The sequence below is a fragment of the Pelophylax lessonae genome, assembly GCF_965119305.1.
Source record: "Pelophylax lessonae genome assembly, chromosome: 4".
In the NCBI taxonomy this organism is placed as follows: Eukaryota; Metazoa; Chordata; class Amphibia; order Anura; family Ranidae; genus Pelophylax; species Pelophylax lessonae.
The window spans coordinates 396116033-396138311 of record NC_138771.1 but is presented as its reverse complement, the minus strand read 5'-3'; the positions used below and the strand labels follow the sequence as shown (position 1 = coordinate 396138311).

The 22279-nt window shown below is 47.6% G+C and overlaps 1 protein-coding gene across 1 annotated transcript in view; it reads right to left on the bottom strand.

The window, feature by feature from the left end:
* Window positions 1–22279, bottom strand: part of HSPA9 (heat shock protein family A (Hsp70) member 9) — a gene marked incomplete at its 3' end in the record, with an annotated part of 663406 nt that overhangs the window by 21758 nt on the left and 619369 nt on the right. Inside the window, exon 15 of the mRNA XM_082253601.1 lies at window positions 4771–4863. Coding sequence (XP_082109727.1) covers window positions 4771–4863 — 93 coding nt within the window. The remainder of the gene's footprint in view (window positions 1–4770; window positions 4864–22279) is intronic.

Genomic DNA, 22279 nt, shown 5'->3' with positions numbered 1-22279 from the left:
TAGAGGATGACAGATTGGTTACTCATATCTATCGCAAACCAACTGCAGCGAATACATTGTTAAGAGCAGATTGGTTACTCATATCTATCACAAACCAACTGCAGCAAATACATTGTTAAGAGCAGATAGCCATCATCCGCAATGGCTGAAGAATGAAATCCCCATTGGCTAATTTTTGCATATCAAGCGTAACTGTACAAAAAGCCAGGATTTTAGAAGAGAAGAGAGGGAGATGTACCAACAATTTCGCGAACGGGGATCTTCGCACAGGCAGCTGCATAAAACAAAGCGATAGGTAGCTAAACGTGAAAGAATGGACCTATTAGAAAATAGAAAAACAACTTTGGAAAATGACAATCCTTTCAGCCAAGTTCGATTGGTCACCACATTCGGCGCCAATGGGAGAAAGAAATACCTTAGCAAAACATTGGGATATACTTTTAAAATAACCCTACTATAGCAAAATTTATAGGCCCTGTACCTAAAATGACGGCCAGAAGGGCGCTTAATCTTGGTGACATGCTAATACACTCGGAAATTGTTAGAACTCAGTCTTCACACTGGCTCTCGGAATACCCATTTTTTCATTAAGGATCTCATTAATTGTGCAACCACTCGAGTGATCTATATGCTCACCTGTCAAGACTAAAAGACAATTACGTATAAGGATAGGTGAGCATTTAAGGGAGATGAAAGAAAAAGATCCTGAGAAACCCCTCGATAAGCACTTTGAGGAGGTACATGGGAGAGACCCCAGGGGGATGAAAGTAAAGGGGATATATGCCCTGAAATTATCCCCTAGGAGAGGAGACTGATAGAGTGCAGACCAAGAAAGAAAAGTGGTGGATTTACAAATTAGGGGTCCTATCACCTGGGGGACTGAACAAGGAGTTGAGCTGTCAGGTGTTCCTTTATGACTGATTTGTCTACGTTGTGTTTGGAAGGGAACCATGGTCTTGAACTGCACTTGTCTTTAAGGAGAAATTGTTTTTATAATAAGTATGGTCCTTGGTGACAGCTCTTTTATAAGTGGATATCGTTGTTTTACTTTTTCTCTATGGGATACAAGAGAAATTTTGCAGTTCATCTCCATGATTCCCCTGTAGTACTAAAAAAGCTTTCAAGTTGACCTCTGTATTTATTGATGATCCACTGCGACCATTACTGGGGAGGCTATGTAGACCTAGCTTCTGAAATTTTAAGTATGACGACAGCTAATTGATGTAAGTTTGTATCTATATAGATGGTTAAAAGCTTGATTCATTAGTATAGTCTACGCAAGTCCTTTCTGTTGTATAAACTAAATCTAGCAGCAGCGATAAGTAGTAGATTGAGCCATTATGTTCTGCAGATTAAAACATATCCTAGGATCATAACACATTGCCACTTTAAGTAAAACTGTGAATAGCCCCACCTGAAAATATCTATTCTATTTAAAGAAAAAAAAATGAAGGGGGGGTGGACGTTATCCTGATGAAGCTACGGTGATCATAGTGAAACGTACATAGAGAACATCACAGCCTGGCCCATGATCAGCTGTGAGAGGTCCATGAGAGTTGAGGGAGGAATGTTTTAGCCCAGTCCGCCATCACTCAAAGAGCAGGAGAGAAGACACTGTGATTGGCTAGTAGCCTGAAGACACTCATTTGCTTGGATATTGTATTGTTGTGCTGGAGGTACCTGCATCCTTAATCACTGGGATCCATAGCGCTCCTCATGGCATATATCGGAGACTGGTGACGGGCAAGGAGAAAATATTTGAACTTATACCGCAGGATCCGGTATATCGCATGACCGGAATCCGCAGCATAGACCCTTGCCGATACAAGTATCGGCAAGGGTCTATGCTGCGGATTCCAGTCACATGACCGGAATCAGCAGCATAGACCCTTGCCGATACTTGTATCCTTAAACCACCGGATAAACAGCGCTCTCCATCGCTTATAACCGAGACTGATGATAGGAACGCAGTGAGCATATTAACGTGCACTGGAAAACTATCACACGACTGGGACCTGTAGCGTTGTTCCCTGCCGATACCAGAGACAAGCTATTGACTGCTGGAATCCCATCTATACATGTATTTCATCAAGTCCTGATTTGATAAAGTTATTCCCCATTACTTCCATAAACAACTGATGTTATCAATCTGCATTGATTGCTGGATCAATAGTTCCATCCAGGAACTACATATTTGTTATTATTAGTGCTATGTGACGACTTGTGCGACACTTTATTGCTATTTTTCTTCATTCAGTTTACTAGCATACAACTGTATATATCATCTCAGCATTGCAGGACATTGAAATATAGGCTAATCCAGAGCTGTATATGGCATGTGTTTTTAATGTTTGGGTGAAGACACGGGTCACTATACCTCTATGGCAGGGATTCCCAAACTACGGCCCTCCAGTTGTTCAGGAACTACATTTCCCATCATGCCTAGTCATGTATGTGAATGTCAGTTTTACAATGCCTCATGGGATGTGTAGTTCTACAACAGCTGCAGGGCCGTAGTTTGGGAAATCCTACTCTATGTCATTTAGTGAATTTTTGAAATTGCACAATTTCATCACATTAAATTATTTATACACCATCAGCAAATTCTTACAAGGTTACATAGTTTGTGAGGCTGAAAAAAGACATCAGTCCATCCAGTTCAACCTATGAGTGTGTGTGATTTGATGTTAAACGTACATTGTATACCCCTTTATGTTGTGGTATTTAAGGTGCCCATCTAATAGTTTTTTGAAGCTATCGATGCTCCCTGCTGATACCACTGCTTGTGGAAGAGAATTCCACATCCTCACTGCTCTGACAGTAAAGAACCCCCTACGTATTTTTAGGTTAAAACCTTTTTCCTCCAGTTTTAGTGAGTGGCCCTGTGTCTTATTGTATTCCCTTTCTCTGAAAAGATTGTTCCTTATTCTAGGGTCCTCACCAATACAGTATTTGTACATTGCTATCATATCCCCCCTCAAGCGTCTCTTCTCCAGAGAGAATAAGCCCAGTGCCCAGAGTCTTTCCTCATAGCTGATGTCCTCCATTCCCCTAATTATTTTTGTTGCCCTTCTCTGGACTCTCTAAAGTTCCAGCATATCCTTTCTGAGGACCGATGCCCAGAACTGGACGGCATACTCCAGGTGTGGCCGGACCAGGGACTTGTAGGGTGGGAGAATAATCTCTCTATTTATGGAGTGAATCCACTTTTTTTTATACATGCCAGTATTTTGTTTGCTTTGCTTGCTCATTAACCACTTGTGTGCCTAAGTTACAATCTTGTCCTAGTCCCACTTTTTTCCGTGGATTTATTTTTTGGTTTACAGCAGGACACCACGAATGTGGTTTGGACACTGATTGGCTATTATAGATTGGTATATGCAGCCCCATACGTTCATTTTTGCAGTATTGTACACGAGGCCCACCAGGGCAGAGGGAAAGGTGAAAAATGTACAGCTCTCAACCCTCATAAGTATTGAGGGTATGTGGCAGAGGTTTGGAAATAATCATGGTAACCACACTGTTGGGGAGCGTTCTAGAGGTTTCTCTTCAGTGTGAATCATCTTTTCCATGGATTTATTTATCGTTCATTTCAAATATCCATTCCTTCATAGGTTCTAGGTGCAGTAAGCATATGACGTAGCATATTCACATATATGATTGCCAGTAGAGTAAATCGTATATCAGGTTGGAGGGGTGAGGATGTGATCTTATTGTAAAATTCGAAAGATCACTGGGAGAGCATGCATGAAAGAAATACTTTGCATTTGACAGAGGATAGGAGTCAGCCTCTGCTCCTGCAGTAGTATATGTTCAAAGTGTCAAAAATCATTGTATTGGAGAAACCAGAACCAATAACCAGACTCAGGAACGTATCTTGTTTTTTTAATTTAAACTTTGATAAAATTCCCCAACATGGAAACTAAACAGGTGTGTGGTTAATTTGTAAAGACTTTGAACCTTTTTTAAATATAGGTACCACAATAGCCTTGCGCCAGTCCAGTGGTACAACGCCATTCATTAAAGACTCTGAAAAATTAGCAACAATGGATTTCAAAAGAGAGATCAACTCTGATATACTGTATGGATGTGCAAACCATCAGGTCCAGTTTTTTTTTTTTATTCACTTTTATTTGTCTAAATGTCCTGGATTATATAAACTTTAGGCCATTGTAGTTCTTTTTCCCATTATGTGCTTAAAAATGTATTTAAACAATTTTCCTTTTCTTTGTCCCAAGTTCAGTCATCTTTTAAAGGTTCTATAATGCTCAAACCTGACCTTTTAACTAATGCTTTACATCAGGAGTCCCCAAACCCCAGGCCGCGGATCGGTGTCGGTCTGTGGACTACTGGGAACATACATCCTCCCCAGATTAAAAGCTGCAACCCCCCCACCCCCATGACCGTGGAGTGGCACACTTCAGAATGGCTGGTCCCCGGTACTGGAGAGGTTGAGGACCGCTGCTGTACATGACAATTTAGTTATGCATTTTTGCAGCCTTGATTTTTTTTTTCAACATTTATTCTTTGCAACCTTCATACATCTTTATTTTAAATGCTTTTTTTTTTTATTTTGACACAGGCCACATAGGTTTTACTTTTAGCCCTTAAAATCTATTGCCCATAGGAATACATTTTGTGGTATTTTTGCATATAGTTGATTTGAATCATTCCTATTTTGGCTCTGTGTAAATTGATGACAATATCCAGAGCTCAGTACCCTTTTTAAAAAGTGACAGTTTACAATAGACAGAAAAAAATTAAACCAACCTCGTCTTCGGGTAACTGGCTTTTAAATTCTTCCATCTTCGATTCTGTGTCATGAATAATTCCTTCTGCATTATTTACAGCTTCAACAAGCTCCTAGAAGACAGCATTTTGTACATATTTAAGCAATATCAGCAAACTTGCCACCTTTACACGTCTAATTGCATTTCATATGGGGGCTTACTATGCAAAATATTGTACTTTAAAAGCAACACACCAAAGGAACCCTATACAGTAGCTCTACACTAATTTTGAGCATAAAAACTTACCGTAAAATCCTTTTCTCTGAAGTTCATTGACAGACGCAGCTCCATATTCTTGATCATTGGGTTATTCTGCCCCCTACAGGAGTGAGACAATAGGCAGGAAAAATCTTTACCACGCCTATGGGGCAGTCCCTGTAGGCATACATCCACTCACTCTGCTATAGGATTCAGTTTTGTTGCAAGCAGTGTTTAGAAGAAAAAAACCCATCCCACTCAGAAATAGAGGGGCGGGTGCTGCGTCTGTCAATGTTCTTCAGAGAAAAGGATTTGACGGTAAGTCAAAAAACTGGATTTTTGACTTACTGTAAAAACCTTTTCTCTTAAGTTCATTGACGGAGGCAGCCTCCGATGCATATCAGTAGGGTTATACTGCCCCCTAGGTCAGGACACTAGGCAGAAAAAAAGTTCTGGCTATGCCTATGGGCAGTCCCAGGGGGTATACCCTCCCCCTCCCTCTTCCTGCATAGGATGTCAGTTTTGTATCAAAGCAGTGTGAGAGAAAATAATACCAACCCAACTCAAAATATAGGGAAAATAGTGGGGCGGGTACTGCATCAGTCAATGAACATCAGAGAAAAGGATTTTATGGTAAGTCAAAAATCCAGTTTTCTCTATTGTTAATTGATAGACGCAGTCTCTGATGCATATCAGTAGGGACGCCCCAAAGCAGTGCCATAAAATGAGGGGTGGGAACAGCAGAAAAAACAAGGCTAAACATAGCCAACCAGGCAACATAGGACTCATCAGAAACAAGCTGAGGCCCACCTGAGACAAACAGTAAACACCCTCAAGGAAGGCCAAAAGGCCCCCTAAACAGCAGCCTGCAAAACTTTGCAGCCAAAAGAGGCATCTGCAGATGCCAGCACATCCACCTTATAAAATTTGGTAAAGGTTTGAACAGACGACCAGGTAGCCGCCATGCAAACCTGAAGCACAGATGCCTGATGGCAAAAAGCCCAGGACGCACTAAGCTCCCGAGTAGACTGCGCCTTAACCACTTAAGCCCCGGAAGATTTTACCCCCTTCCTGACCAGGGGGTTTTTTGCGATTTTTTACTGAGTGAATTTAACGGACAATTGCACGGTCGTGCGACGCTGTACCTAAACGAATTTCACGCCCTTTTTTCCCCACAAACAGAGCTTTCTTTTGGTGGTATTTGATCACCTGTGCGATTTTTTGATCATGCGCTATAAACAAAAAAAAAGCGTAATTTTTGCAAAAATAATATTTTTCACTTTTTTTGTATGAAATTTCCCCCCCAAAAAAATTTAAAAATCCAATTTTTTTTACATTTTCGGCCAAATTGTTTTATGCTACATATGTTTGGTAAAAAACAAAAAAATTGCAAAAAGCGTATTTTGATTGGTTTGCGCAAAAGTTATCGCGTTTACTAACAAAGGGAAAGATTGTCATTTTTGGTGTTTTTTTTTTTAACGAGTAATGGCGGCGATCTGCGTTTTTTTGCGGTACTGCGTTCATTGCGGCGGACAGATCGGACCCTTGACTGACATTGACACTTTTGGGGGTACCAGTGACATTACTGCAGTAATCAGTGCTATATATATGCACTGTTACTGCAAAAATGACACTGGCAGGGAAGGGGTTAACTGTATTGGACAGGGAGGGGTTAAGTGTGTCCTAGGGGCGTGATTCTAACTGTAGCGGGACATGGCTACTAGTGTAAAAACAGAGATCAACGGTTCTACATAGTAGAACTGTCTGATCTCCATTTTTACACAGGGGAGAATGACAGGCGGCTTGATTACATAAGCCGCTCTGCCTTTCTCCTGCTGTACCGACGATCGCAGTGTGACCGCCGGACATCGGGTCCGCCGGTCACACGCCCGCACTCCTCCCTGAACGAGCCGAGGCGGGCGCGCGCTCGCTATTGGCTCAAATCCCAGTGATAGGCGAGTGACGTAGATCTACGTCACTCTGCCTGGCCGGGGCTGACTGCCGCAGTAAATATACTGTGCGCAGTCGGCAACCGGTTAACAGGGAAAAGTGGAACCTGACCCTAATTGAATAAGCCTGCACAAAAAACTTCTGACTGATCCATCTGGAAATAGTCGCAGCAGACACAGGCAGCCCTTTCTTTGGACTATCCGTGAGTACAAAGAGCAAATCTGACTTTCGAAAAGACTCAGTAGTCGCCAAGTACACCCTGATTGCTCCAACCACATTCAGGAGTATGTAGTGTAAATACCTTAGGATTTTTCAGCTTAGGTCACAAAGAAGGTAAAACGATGTCCTCATTCAAGTGAAAACTGGAAGCCACCTTCAAAAGGAAGGACGGATCCAGATGAAGTACCACTTTATCCCTGTGAACCACCATATAGGGAGAACGACAGGACGCAGCTAGTTCCGACACCCTGCGCGCAGAATAGCCAAGAAGGCCACCTTCTGGGATAAGGTAAGCAGGGGAATCTCCCGAATACTTTCAAAAGGAGGTTTCTGAACAACCGACAGCACCAAATTAAAGGTCCCAAGGTGGCAACGGAGGTCGCACCGGAGGTACCAAGTGTCGCACCCCTGGATGAAGTTACACACCAGGGAATGGGTGGCTAATGGCCTTTGGAATAAAATTGCCAAGGCCGAAACCCTAACCTTGATCGTACTCAAGGCAAACTTTTTATCAACTCCCTGTTGAAGGAAAGGAAAGCCAACATTCGAGCCACAGAGTAAGAGCGAGTGGGAGCCCCAAGAGACTCACACACCACGCAATCCACGTACGATGATAAATCTTCCCAGAAGTCGCTTTCCTCGCTTTAAGCAGAGTGGGAATCACTAAAGCAGACAATCCCCTGTCCTTTAGCACCTGGCTTTTAACAGCCAAACCGACAAACCAAGGGACCATAAAGCAGGATGGAAGATTTGCCCTTGAGACAATAAATTCCAAGAGGAAGTCTCAAAGGAGAGTCTGCCACTTGCATGACCAGGTCGGCGTATGAAGCTCAGCGAGGCCAGTCCAGAGGCACTAGAATGACCAGAATCCCTTCCGCCTCGATCCTGCGAAGAAGTCTTGGCAGTAACTTGAGAGGAGGAAAGGCGTACATCAGCTGACACTGACTCCATGGGGCCACCAGCGCGTCTGCGTCGTCTTCCAGAGGGTCCCGGAAGCGGCCACAAACCTCCGTACTTTTCTGTTGACCCGAGACGCCAACAGATCTACATCTGGAGTGCCCCAACAAAGGCACAACTGCTGGAACATATCTCCGGATGGAGAGACCAATCCCCTGCATCCAAGGCCTTTCGACTGACGTAATCCACCTGACAATTTTCCACTCCTGGAATGTGAACAGCGGAGAGAGCTGGAACAAAGCGTGCCGTCCAACAAAGGATGCCTTCCACTTCGAAGGCCGCGAAGGACGACACCATCAGTCCCAGAACTCTCATACAGGTCCGAAGGGATGACCATTTGCTGGACAGCAACAGCTGAACCGCAGTCTGGAGTTTTTTTGGAGGAAGAAACACCCTGGCTGAGGACGAGTTCAAAGTCAGGCCCAGGTAATCCAGTCTCATGGAAAGGACCAAGGATGACTTCTGCTGAAGATTCTGAATCCATCCAAACTCCTCCTGAGTCCTCATGGTGATTTCCAAATTTGGTTCCAGCACCATTGGAGACTCCGCACGGAGAAGCAGATCGTTCAGTTAATAAATAAGTATAAATAAACTGTGCTAACTCATAAAAATAAAGCAGCTAGCACACTTCAACTGACGTGTTGGTAATCAAACAAGATTGCAAATAACGTGCAGCACTAAAGAAATTAATGCTCAATAAAGAAGTATAATAAATTGTGATTAATGTGACTAAAATAACAAAAAGTCCCAAGTGTGAAAAGTATTCGTGAAATTCCAGGGTGATGTACGTGATCCACAGAAGGCATCAGATCCCAACACCAAGAGGAAAGACAAATCATGCTCACAGGAACAAATGGACCCAACTTGCCATAAGACAGAGAGGGTCAAATAAAGGCTCATACGGTATCCAGCGGATCTTCAGACTGCAGTAATGGATGTTGAAGTTTGCGGTCAGTGAATCAGAAGGAAAAAAGCTCCTCTCTCTCCAGATAACATGGAAATCCCAAACAAAGCAACCATAGTGTAATTCCAGTTTAAAACGATTTATTAAAAGTAAAGGGTACACTTACAAACATCCAGAAGCATGAGACAGTAAATATCAGATGCATAGATCAGGCAGTCCATGGCAGGTTCCTGGCTGTATAGGCAAAGTCCTGACAAGTTTCATCAAACATGATTTCCTCAAAGGTAAATGCCTGGCATTTATAGATACCTGGTAATTAGAATTACTTCTAATAAATCGTTTAAAGTGGAATCACACTAGGTTTGCACTTGGATCGTTCAGTTAACCCAGGACCGATATCCCCCGCTGCCGCAACAGCGCCAGGATCAGAGCCAACACCTTTGTGAAGACCCGAGGAGCATAGGCGAGACCAAAGGGTAATGCCACAAACTGATAGTGATCCTCTACCACGGCAAAACGGAGAAACTGTTGGTGTCCTGCACATATTGAGATGTGAAGATAGGCATCTGATGTCTATGGAGGCCAGGAAATCCCCCTGATGTAGGGAGGCCAGGAAATCCCCCTGATGTAGGGAGGCCACCACCGTATAAAACCGATCGCATCTTGAATTTGAACTTGCACAAAGCAATTTAATTCCTGGGAACCGTGAACAGGTTTGAATAAAAGCCCTAAAAACGTTCCGCACACGGAACCGGAACTATTACCCCCTGTGTACCAGGTCCTGAACTGCCCCAGAGAGCGCCCGCCAGCAATCCGGGGACAGTCGCACATTGGAAGGGAAAAACCTTACCGGAGGGACGGATCAAAACTCGATCTTGTAACCGGAACGTATGATCTAGAGAACCCATTTGTCTGGTATCTGGGATAGCCACAGGTCCGGAAACCGGTAAAGACGTCCCCTCACCCCAGATGCAGGTAAGGGCGCACCTTCAGGCTGAGGTGGTCTTGTCCGCAGGTCTGAAGAAACCAGACTTTAGTTTGCCAGACCAGGGTGACTTGGAACCACTTGAAGGAACCTTGAAGGGCTTTGCCTTATCGACTGACCCTGAGGGACGAAAAAACTTCTTGTGTGCGGAAAAGGAGGGACCCTGTTTGCGACGAGGGTCCTTACCCTTGTTAGCCTGTGGAAGAAAGGTACTCCCCCCTGTGAGACCCATAATGATGTCATCCAGGGTAGCTCCAAACAGGCGATCTCCTTGAAAAGGCATATCAGTCAAGGCCTTCTTTGAAGTCTGATCCGCAGACCAGCACTTTGGCTAAAGTATACGCCGGAGGACCACTGCCGAAACAGACAGTCGGGCCAATATGGGAACAGTGTCCAGCGCGGCATCGCAAACAAATTGCAGCCCCTGCACCAGCTGGTCCAACAGATCCTCAAAGGCAGGAGGGAGACTTTTTCCCTCCAAGTCATGGCATAGTAATTTAGCCTATTAAGTCAATGTTTGCGTGACAAGGGCAACCGTAAACACCGGTTTCAGCGCAGACCCCGCCAGGGAGTACATATTGTGGGCAACAGACTCCACCGCCCTATCCTCCGGATCCTTAAAGGATGGGGAATCCTCCACTGGAATCACTGTAGCTTTATTCAGCCAGGAGACCGGAGAGTCCACTTCTTTATCAGGGACTCCTCAAAAGAATAGTGTCTAGCAATCCGCTTAGGCACCCCAGAGGAACAATTTGGGAAGTCCCATTCTTTGGCACTCACAAGCCATCCAGAGCTGCAAAGGTTTTTCCCTGTCCTGCGTATTTTGACGCCGTGCTCAAACGTAACCTCCATTTTTAGGGTCTCACGCACAGAAACAACTAGTGCGTTCACCAGCGCCTTATCTTGCGTGGTAGTGGAGGTAGAAATGTCATCCTCACTATCAGAGGAGACCGGGCGTAAGGTAGCGGACCCGGAAGGGAGACCCGCATCTGTGGTAGACATCATAAGAGGCAGGGGTAGGTGGAGGGCGTTTCCTAGCACCTCACTCTTTAAAGGCCACCTCTACCCGGGACACAAACGCTTCCAGGATCGCCAAAATTGCATCTGTAGACAGCTGGGGACCGGAGGGCCCTGCGGCCTCCCCAAGAGGGTCAGGTGGGGACACAAGATCTGTAGGGTCCATGTTGCACCAGGGGAACCTGTCAGCAAAGGCTAAAAAAGTGACACAAAAAGTTTTCTTTTCAAAAAGTCCCTCCACGTTACAGCACCCCCCCCCCGGAGGTTAGGCAAGAGCGCTGGAGACACCCAGCAGAGAAAAGAGACCCCCAGACTCATTGTACCCAGGTGCAGCAGGAGGCCCAGAACATCTGCACAGCACGTGTCATCAGCAACTTGATCCAAAATAGGAAGGATCTGAGAAACAGCAAAGGGTATAGAGAGGGGCTCCACCTACAAAAAAAATGCCTCCGGGAGCTCCCATTCTGATTCCTATAGAGAGAACCACTGCAAAATGGCCGTGTCGGGTGTACCAAGATGGCCGATGATCTTAGCACATGAAGCTAAAAGAAAATAGCAGCCCCGTGCGGCATGCAGAGCAGCTGAGGACCCTTGTAGGGACCCCTCTAGACTCTAAAATGGGATTGATTGGCAGGTGGGTCCTGGAGGAACAGGCAGACAGCCCCCTGCACAATCGTTCCTCCAGTGCTGGCGGCGCAACTCCTGCCCCACATCCGGCCCAGAACGTGGTCCCAGCCCCAGGAAGTAGGCCCAATAGCCCCCAGAATGGGGGGGGGGCAGGTACAAGAGGGGGTGCATGACAAGACAGAGGGGAACCTGTGAATGTGAGGGTCTGGCCGTCCATGGAAGGGGCCCGCGTACACCCAAAAATCCACCAGGGGAAGAGGGGGGAACATTTACGCACTATACCGGAACAGGCGGGCACCATCTCCTGACAGAACCCCTGTCTGCCGAAGTGGGGGGGCTGTCGGCCAAACAAACGCTGCGACTCGGGCAGAGACCTGGTCGTATGCGACCTGAAGAGACATTTAACTCGTGGGGCCAGTCCCCGTCCAGTGGGACTATGTCACGCTGACCCAGCGCGGAGCTAAGGCCTGCATGCACTCGCTGGCCGGCTGGGGTGACCAATAGATCTATACATCCAGCCCGTCGCCCAGATCCGGCATAGTTGCTTGTAGATCTCACAGGAAAAAAATCCGGAGAAAACGCAAACTAAAAAAAATTATCTAAAAAAACGTTGCCAGGACCAGAGATCCCAGCAAGAAACTAGGTCCTTACTCCTAACTAGGCAGATTAAAACTGACATCCTATGCAGGGAAAGAGGGTATACCCCCTGGGACTGCCCACAGGCATAGACAGAACTTTTCTGCTTAGTGTCCTACTCCTGTAAGGGCAGTATAACCCTACTGATAGGCATCAAAGACTGCGTCCCTCAAAGAACGATAGAGCAATCCAGTTTTCTCTACCGTTCATTGACAGACGCAGCTCCAAACTCTTCTTGACTATTGGGATGTCCCAAAGTAGTATTTGCATGAGGGGTGGGAAAAAGCATAAAAACGCAATTCCCCAAAGGCTAAACTTAGCCAACCAGGTAACATGGAGTTCAACCAGGAACAACTGGAGCTCACCTAGAAAACATACACCCTCAAAGAGAATATTTTCTGTTTTAAACAGCACCCTGCAAAACCTTGCAGTCAAAAGAAGCATCCGAGGATGCCAATACATCTTCTTTGTAGAATTTTGTAAACGTGTGCACAGACGACAAGTTGCAGCCTTGCAAACTTGCATTACTGAAGCCTGATGGCGAAAAGCCCAAGAGGCATTCAGTGCCCTTGTAGAATGCGCATTCACAGGAAAGGTGGAACCTGACCCTTCAGTGAATAGGCCTATACCACCGTCTGCCTGATCCAGCTGGATATTTTCGCAGCCAATCTCTTGCGAGGTGCTTCGGTGAGGACAAAAAGTCAGATTTCCTGAAAGATTTAGTAAACCCTAATTGCCCGAGCCACATTCAAAGAATGCAAGGCAATTTCCTTGGGATGCTTGGGCTTAGGACAGATTGAAAGCAACACAATGTCTTCATTCAAATGGAAATCAGAAACCACCTTAAGAAGAAACAACGGATTAGGTCGAAGTACCACTTTATCTCTGTGGACCACCAGATAAGGTGAACGGCAGGATAGCGCAGTCAATTCAGATACTCTGCGAGCAGAGGTAATAGCCACCAAAAAGGCTGCCTTCTACAACAGTGGAAGCAGAGGAATCTCCCCAATGTTCTCAAAAGGGAGGTTTTTGAAGAACAGACAGTACCAAGTTAGGATCCCACGGAGGTAATGGGGATCGTATCGCAGGAACGATATGGCGAACCCCTTGAATAAAAACGCGAATCAAGGCATGCATAGCTAAAGGGTGTTGAAAAAAAACAGCCAAAGCCGACACTTGGCCTTTAATAGAACCAAAGGTCAACCGCTGTTCAACCCCTCTTTGGAGAAAGGTCAAAATCTTAGCCACCGAAAAAAGGCGAGGATGCACCTTCAACGATTCACACCATGAGATGTACGATTTCAACGTACGATGATAGATCTTCCTGGAGGTAGATTTTCTAGCCTTCAACAGTGTAGGAATCGTTGTCAGAAAGACCCTGGTCCTTCAATAACGGAACTTTTGTAAAATCTTACCTGTAAAATTCCTTTCTCTGAGTCCTCCGACAGTCGCCGCCACCTCTAAGTCATCACTATTGGGTATAGACTTCCGCTCCGCAGGAGTAGCTAGGCATAAGAATTAGACATTTGCATATACACACCCATGGGGGCTGTCCCACTGGTCAATACCCCCCTGCAGTGAACACTCCCAACTCAGTTTGGTAGCATAGCAGTAAGTGTACAAGAAAAGAACCCCAAAAGAGGTGCGGGGGCGGCGACTGTCGGGAGGACTCAGAGAAAGGAATTTTACAGGTAAGATTTTACAAAAATTCCGTTTTCTCTTACGTCCTCCGACAGTCCCCGCCACCTCTAAGTCATCACTATTGGGATGTCCCAAAGCAGTGTAGACATGAGGGGTGTGAGACGCAACAGTAGAAAAGGCAACGCAGTACCCACATCAGAGAAAGGAACCTTACACGCACAGTAAGAGAATCTTCTGGGCAACAGAAAAGGCTCAACAGGAGCAACAGCCCAGGAAAGCAAATAACCCAGGGGATAACAACCCCAACAGTCAGGGACCCACAACAAAAAACAAGGGTCCCTCATGGCACTGCCGCACTGAGAACTTTGCGGCCAAAGGAGGCATCAGCTGATGCCAGAAAATCCACCTTATAGAATTTGGAAAAGGTGTGCACCGATGACCAAGTCGCAGCCTTGCACACCTGGGCCACCGAGGCCCGATGCCAGTAGGCCCAGGACGCACTCAAAGATCTGGAGGAGTGCGCCTTAACAGGGAAAGGTGGAACCCGTTCCTTCAAAGCATAGGCCTGTTCAATGGTCTGTCTGATCCATTTGGCAATGGTTGCTGCAGACGCAGCCATGCCCTTCCGAGGTCCCTCAGGAAGGGCAAAGAGGAAATCCGTCTTCCGAAAGGATTCAGTGGACGACAGGTAAACCCTGATCGCCCTGACAACATCCAAAGAATGCAATGCAAGCTCCTTGGGATGCTTAGGCTTCGTACAAAGTGAAGGCAGGACAATGTCCTCATTAAGGTGAAACTCAGATACCACCTTAGGAAGAAAAGACGGATGTGGTCGCAAGACCACCTTATCCTTGTGAATTACCAAGTAAGGAGAGCGACAAGACAACGCCGCCAGTTCCGATACTCTGCGAGCTGAAGTGATCTTCTTAGACAGCAGAGGCAACGATATCTCCCGGATGTTTTCAAAGGGAGAACGCTGTAACACGGACAGAACCAAGTTCAAGTCCCACGGAGGTAAAGGCTCCCTCCTGGGAGGAGCCAAATGTTGCACACCTTGAATGAAGGTGCGAATCAAGGAATGAGACGCACACAGGGCTTTGGAAAAGAATAGCCAGTGCAGACACCGGGCCCTTTATCGTGGTCAGCGCCAGGCGCTGGTCCATCCCCTGACTGGAGGAAAGCCAACACTCTCGACACCGAGTACGAGCGAGGGGAGAACCCCCTGGACTCACACCAGGCGAAATAAGCTTTCCAGGTACGGTAATAGATTTTACCAGAGGAGGTTTTCCTAGCCTTGATCAGAGTAGGAATGACCTCAGGGGAGAGACCCCTGTCTCTCAGGACCTGGGTCTCAACAGCCAGGCCGTTAAAGCCAGCGACTGTAAAGCAGGATGGAAGATCGGTCCCTGAGACAGTAGATCTTCCCGCATTGGCAGCCGCCAAGGAGGCGCCACTGCCAGGTGAACAACGTCGGCGTACCAGGACCGGCGTGGCCAGTCCGGCGCCACCAGAATCACCAGGTGCAGTTCCGAGGCTAACCTGCGACGGAACCTGGACAACAGCTGAATTGGAGGAAAGGCATACATCAGACGATACTGATGCCAAGGGGCCACCAACGCATCCGAGGCATCTGCCAGAGGATCGCGCGTTCTTGCCACGAACCTTTCCACCTTGTGGTTTAGCCAAGATGCGAACAGATCCACGTCCGGGGATCCCCACTTCGCACACAGCATTTGGAAGACCTCCGGGTGCAGGGACTATTCCCCCTGGTCTAGGGTCTGGCGGCTCAGATAGTCGGCCTGCCAATTCTCCACACCCGGAATGTGAACTGCTGAGATACCCGGGACACGAGTCTCAGCCCAAGAAAGAATGTCGGTCACCTCCCGGGCCGCCAGGGCACTCCTGGTACCCCCTTGGTGGTTGATGTAAGCCACCGCGGTCGCATTGTCCGTCTGTACCCGAACTGGATGGCCCCAAAGTCGATCCAACCACTGGAAGAGACAGAAATTGATCGCTCTCAATTCCAATATGTTGATCAGAAGGGAGGATTCCTCCCCCGACCAATTGCCCTGGGCAGACAGGTTGCCCAGGACTCCACCCCACCCTGACAGGCTGGCATCCGTGGTAATCACCGCCCACAGCAATGGACGGAAGGATTTTCCTTCTGACACAGCCGGGGACTGAAGCCATCACAGAAGATCCATTCTGGTCTGGCGACTCAATGAGACACTCAGATCCAAGGACTGAGGTAGTCTGTCCCACCTGGCCAGGATCTCCGCTTGAAGAGACCGTGTGTGAAACTGGGCAAAGGGTATCGCCTCGAAGGCCGATACCATCAACCCTAGGGACCGCATGCAGGTCCCGAGTGACGAGGATGGCTTGTACCTGATCTCGTCCTGTAAGGTCCGGAGCTTGTCCTCCGGCAAGAACACCTTCGCTTGAGCAGAGTTCAGAACCATTCCCAGATAGGGAAGACGAACCAAAGGAGACAAGGTCGACTTCTGTGCGTTGACGGTCCATCCGAACTCCTGGAGCGTCTGTACCGTGGTGGACAGATTGCACAGTAGGTCCTGGCGGACGATCTTAAGAGGAGATCGTCCAGATATCCCAAGACCGCAATGCCCTGAGCCCTCAGCAGGCCCAGAACAGGCACCAACACTTTTGTAAAGACCTTTGGAGCCGAAGCGAGACCGAAAGGCAACGCCACAAACTGATAGTGGTCCTCCACTATGGCGAACCGAAGGTACCTCTGGTGACCCTCGAAAATGGGGATGTGTAGGTACGCATCCTTCAGGTCTATAGAGGCCAGGAATTCCCCTGGACTCAGGGAGGCCACCACCGAGCGGAGAGATTCCATACGGAACTTTCGAATGCGCACGAAGCGATTCAGAGCTTTCAGGTCCAGAATAGGACGCACCTTGCCCTCCTTTCTGGCACAGTGAACAGATTGGAATAAAACCCCCGAAACCTGTCCCGATGAGGCACCGGGACAATCACCCCCTTGGCAAGAAGGTCCTGCACCGCTTGATGCAAGTCCTGCAGACGCCCTGGAGGCAAATGAAGATTTGAGGGAAAAAATCTGTCCGCCGGCCGGGAATGGAATTTGATCTTGTACCCTGACGAATGATTTCCTGAACCCACCTGTCCGAAATTTGGAGCAGCCAAGGTTGGAGGAAACCGCGCAAACGTCCCCCCACCCCTGAAACGGGTGAGGGCGCCCTTTCAGGCAGAGGCGGACTGACCCGCCGCACCGGCACTGCCGGACTTCTGTTTGCCTGTCCAGGGCTTCTTCTGGCTACCTTGGCCCTTGAAGGGCTTGCCCTTGGTTTGATTCCGAAAGGCACGAAAGGACCCCTGGTTGGGTCGAGAGGCGGAACCCCGCTTGCCACGAAAGGACTTGTTCTTCGGGTTCTGGGGCAGCATGGTGCTCTTGCCCCCCGTGACGCCTTTTACCAAGGTATCCAACGCCTCGCCAAAAAGGCGAGAACCAGCATAGGGAAAATCAGCAACCGTTTTCCGTTATGTCTGGTCAGCCGACCAGCTCTTCAGCCAGATCAGTCGACGGTTAAGTACAGCGACACTAGATAGACGTGCTACCAAAGGGGCCTCATTTAAGGCCGCATCGCACAAATACATGGCTCCTTGGTGAATTTGATCCACCATATCCAGCCTGGCAGGTGGGACAGAATCCGACACAAGGTTGCTCCTAAGCACCTTATTCCAATCAGCCACCGCCTGAGCCACCAGAACGGACGTGAAAACAGGTTTGAGCAAGGAACCCGCCACCGTGTAGGAATGGCGGGCCAGAGACTCCAAACTCCTGTCCATGGGATCCCAAAAAACCGGGGTCTCTTCAGTAGGAATCAAGGTAGCCTTGTTCAATACTGCCACAGTGTGATCCACCTGTGGAGGCACACACCATCGCGATTCCGTAGCTGGTGCAAAGGGATAAAGCAACTTAAACCGACTAGGTACCAGGAATGGACGTTTTAAAGTGCGCCACAGTTCATTTACAGTGTAATGAAACTCAGCGGGGCAAGGAAAAACCTGCACCGACTTGCGGGTCCTGTGAGTACCAAAAAAGGACAATGCCCGGAGGACTGGGCTCATCCTCCAAATGTAGTGTTTCTTTTACAGAAACAATCAACTCATCCATGGTTGCGCGTTCTTCAGGCGACCCCGGGGGAGAAACATAAACCCCCCTCCACATCTGCCTCCCCCTCAGACCCCAGCGGGTCCAAATATGAGCGAGACCCTGAAAAGGGCACGCCCGCCGCAGCAGCCATATCACCATCTGAATCAGAGGAGAGAGATAATCTGGGCCTCATCCTAGCAGCACGTTCAGCCATCAGCACCTCCATTTTGGACACTAAAGACGCCACTACAGCAGCCAAATCAGGCATAACAGGAGCCACAGCAGGACTGGGGTCCCCCACCAGGGCTGGAGGGAATTTGCTGTCATGAGATTCCATTGCCCAGGGTGAAAATAACAGTGCAATAGGAGTACTGTCCCTTTAAAACCGATGCGGAGTGCGCAGCCCACCGCTATATATACAGTGACCAAAGACCCCCAATAGGAGAAGAAAACTGAGCCAGAAATGACAAAACAGAAGGTTATGGAGAGACAGTCTGCAGAGCCCCACAGAGTGTTACCACCGAGATCGCTGCTTCAGAGGAAAAGGAAGTGAGGTCATGAGAGGCTGAACTATAAGCTGCAAATGACCCAGGTAAAATGGCTGCCCATAGGATTTAATGGGAGACTTCGGGAAAATGGCCGCCGACATGTGCATGGAACGATCGTTCTGCCACACACAAGATGGCGCCGCAACGCGCCAAAAACATACCACATACATGCTGTATAAGCGCCCATAGTGAAGCCAGACATGCTGCCCACGCCTAAAATGGCGGGCCGGCGGTGTTTAACCCCGCAGCGGTCGCCACACGTGTCTGTACCTCCAAGCAGCCTAAAGTGACACAGGAGAGGGACCCCCATAAACCCACACAGCGCACTGGCTGTGAAAGAAAACCCCCGCAGGGACAGGGATTAGGGAGGGAGCCCAAAAACGCACAGACATGAGGGGATAACACAGACACACAGGACTGCCAGCCCCAGACAGAGGCCCCACACAGAAAGTACTTACCTGTACTCGATGGCGTGGGGTGCCTCACATCAAACGGGAAACCGCCCGCCCTCAGATGGCAGGGGTGCCGTCAGCAAAAAAACGCAGGATGCTAACAGTGCACGGAGAACCGTGGATGAGGCGTCCGTATGAGGTAGCCACCTCACAGGCTGCATCCCTGAGGACAGGGATGGGTCGTTTGCGAGGGCAGGGCAAACACATAGCCTGCTAAACCCTCGATGGCGGGCTGGGATTCCATCTGACCCTCTGTCCTAGAGAACCAGAACGACCAGTCCGACTCCCAGCTCCGCAAACGTCGTCTTCATCCGAAGATACGACTAACGCTGACAAAATAAACAGCTAGCAATGCAAAGAAAAAAACACATTTGCAGTAAATAAAATCATAAAATAGAAGAAGAAGGCTGAGACTGTAGCCCTAGGGAAGCCTATCTTACTCCTTAACTAGGCAGAAGACAAACTGAGTTGGGATGGCTGATTGCAGGGGGGTATTGGACCAGTGGGACAGCCCCCAGAGGTGTGTCTATGTAAATGCTTTGTTTTTTAACAAGTCTTATGCCTAGTTACTCCTGTGGAGATGAAGTCAATACCCTATAAGTGAAGACTGTATGAGTGGGCGGCGACTGTCGGAGGACGTAAGAGAAACAAACCTTGCCCAACTGTGGTTTCGTTTCCATGTGGACATTGTTTGCATTGTCCTTACATTGAAAAACGGAAATCATTTAAGCTTCCAAATGGGGAATTGTTTATTCAGAAACATTTCGCTAATTGTCAGACACGTGGCATAGTGTACCTGTTTCAGTGTGGCTCCTTCTACGTCGGTAAGACAAAGCAGGAGTTTTGGAGACGTCTATCCAAGCATGTACATAGCATGAAAATTGGCAATCCGTATCTTCCCTTGGGCAGACATGCAGCATTAGTACATCACCACAAGATGCCCAAAGTAACTTTCACAGCTCTAGAACGTGTTCATATTCCAGATAGCGGGGGGCGACTGGAATAAAATTCCATTGCAACTTGAGCAGAGATGGATATATACCGTAGCCCCAGGTTTAAATTAATCTATCTCATATGTTCCCTTTTTAAAGGGTTTCACCTCAGGCAAAACCCAATAAGGATTATATCCAATAAGTTTCATTCATTATTATATCTCCTGTACCTTTTTATCATGTATGGAGTGGCCTTGGCTCCCGACATACATTCATCGTCAATTTACCAAAACGTACACAATATATGTTGTAAGATCCCTTTCTTTTTCTTCTTGCTCTTTTTTTGTTTTGGTTCGTTTTGTTTTGATCTATGCATACTATCATTACCCTGCTGTAATGTATTGCACTTTATGGCATTTTCCATATATTTCTTTAGGATTATATGATTCCACAGCTTTGATGCATTCTTTAATAATTTGTAATGTCATTGTATTATGTTTTTTGTAATATAAGAAATTATATCTAATGATGTTATTGAAGTTTTGTTTCCGTCTTAAATGTTGATGGGCAGTCCCTCTTTTGGAGATTTCCCCCCCCCCCCCTCGGTGGCGTGACTATGCCCCGGTCTACCAGCATGGGGAGACATTCGGCCATCTCTCCCAGCCGTCTTAATGCTCCACCGATTGGCTCCCTGCCTATTGGGAGGAGCATCCCCATGCTGGCGCCGTTTCGGATCTCCCCTGCCCTTAGAGTGCCGATGCGCATGCGCGTCCCCTTGCCGCGCCTGCGCACCAGGCTGTCGGGTTGCCGTGGAGATGACAGACGCCGGCAGGAGGTTTCTGCCTCCCACTCCAGAACGCCGAGGGAATCACAACATCCGCCCCGCGGATGCCACGCCACCGGGGCTGCACACCTGCCTGGAATCTTTTCATCAGGATCCCCACACAGGTATATTAGGATTGCACATTCATTAGTACCATGATCCCTTCACATGGAGACTCCTGTATAAGAAAAATAGGTTTGTATACTGCTGCATGACGGGTAAGCGATAAGCGCTCTTTTCCTCTCCATCTAACCCTTACTTTACTTGGTCTTTTTGTCACACCATTCTCTCTCTGCTCCCACCACTCAATTGCACTCCAGCCTTTCTTTTACCTAGTTCATAGTATTAATTTGTCATTCAAGCGTCTAGGCTGTCTTTTCACTTCTCTACATACTTTCAATTCATCCACTGCTCTGTTAACTGCCTCAACATTGAGGCGCACACTCAACATCTTTGTCACAGTCTCCACTTTCTGCAGTTTAGGTTAATCATTTAGCTCTTTTCCTCCCCACCTTCTTCCTCCCCCCCCCCTCTTCTTTTCCTTCCTCACCCCCAGGTATTTCTTTGCTTCCTCCTCACTTCCTTTTTTTCTTTTTCCCTTTATTTTCCCCCTTTTCTTCAGGTCACGTGGCTGGTCTTGGGCTGCTTCTTGCTGTTCTTCCCCCAATCCCCCCCTAATGCAGCCAAAAACCTACCGTTAGTTTACCGGTATCGGTCTTTTCTTCCGAGCCTTCCAGGACGGCCCAACAGTGAGAGATGATAGGCTCCTCCCCACAGGAAACACAATCAATTCCAATTTGTTAAAAGGCCCCACCCTTTCCTCTGGCCCTCAGTTGTAATAAAGTATCTTCCACAACCAATTCCGAGGGAAGTGTTCTAATAATTCCATAGGTACTTACCACCTAAGTTTATCCATATTATCATACACCCTTTTAACAAGGGCGGGTAGGCGGGCCGTCCTGGAAGGCTCGGAAGAAAAGACCGTTACCGGTAAACTAACGGTAGGTTTTCTCTCCTCGTCTTCCAGGACGGCCCAACAGTGAGAGGATAATAGAGATCCCCCTTAAGCCTACTTTCGGGTGGGACCACTGTCTGTAGAACCTTTTCGGCCAAAGGCCAGGTCTTGTTGAGACAGTGCTTCTACATGGTCACGTTTTTTTGGACCATGTCATGTGTGGACTAGGTGGAAGCATCGCGGATCCGTCGTCTAGGTGCTCCAGCTTTTTTTTGGCCCAGGATGTCCCCAGGGCTTCTTATGGTTCTTGTTTTGCTGGTGTTTGAAACAGTTAAACTTATCATAAGACAGGTTTAATGGCTTATCCAATCCACCTAGGGACTGAAGGTTTTGAATCCCGTAGTTCTATTGGTCCAGAATAGATGATCAGTGGATAATTAGGATTTTCAAACTCCCTGATCCTCAGTAATTTAAGTGAGGTGGTACCTCCCGTCTAATCGGTGGAAATTC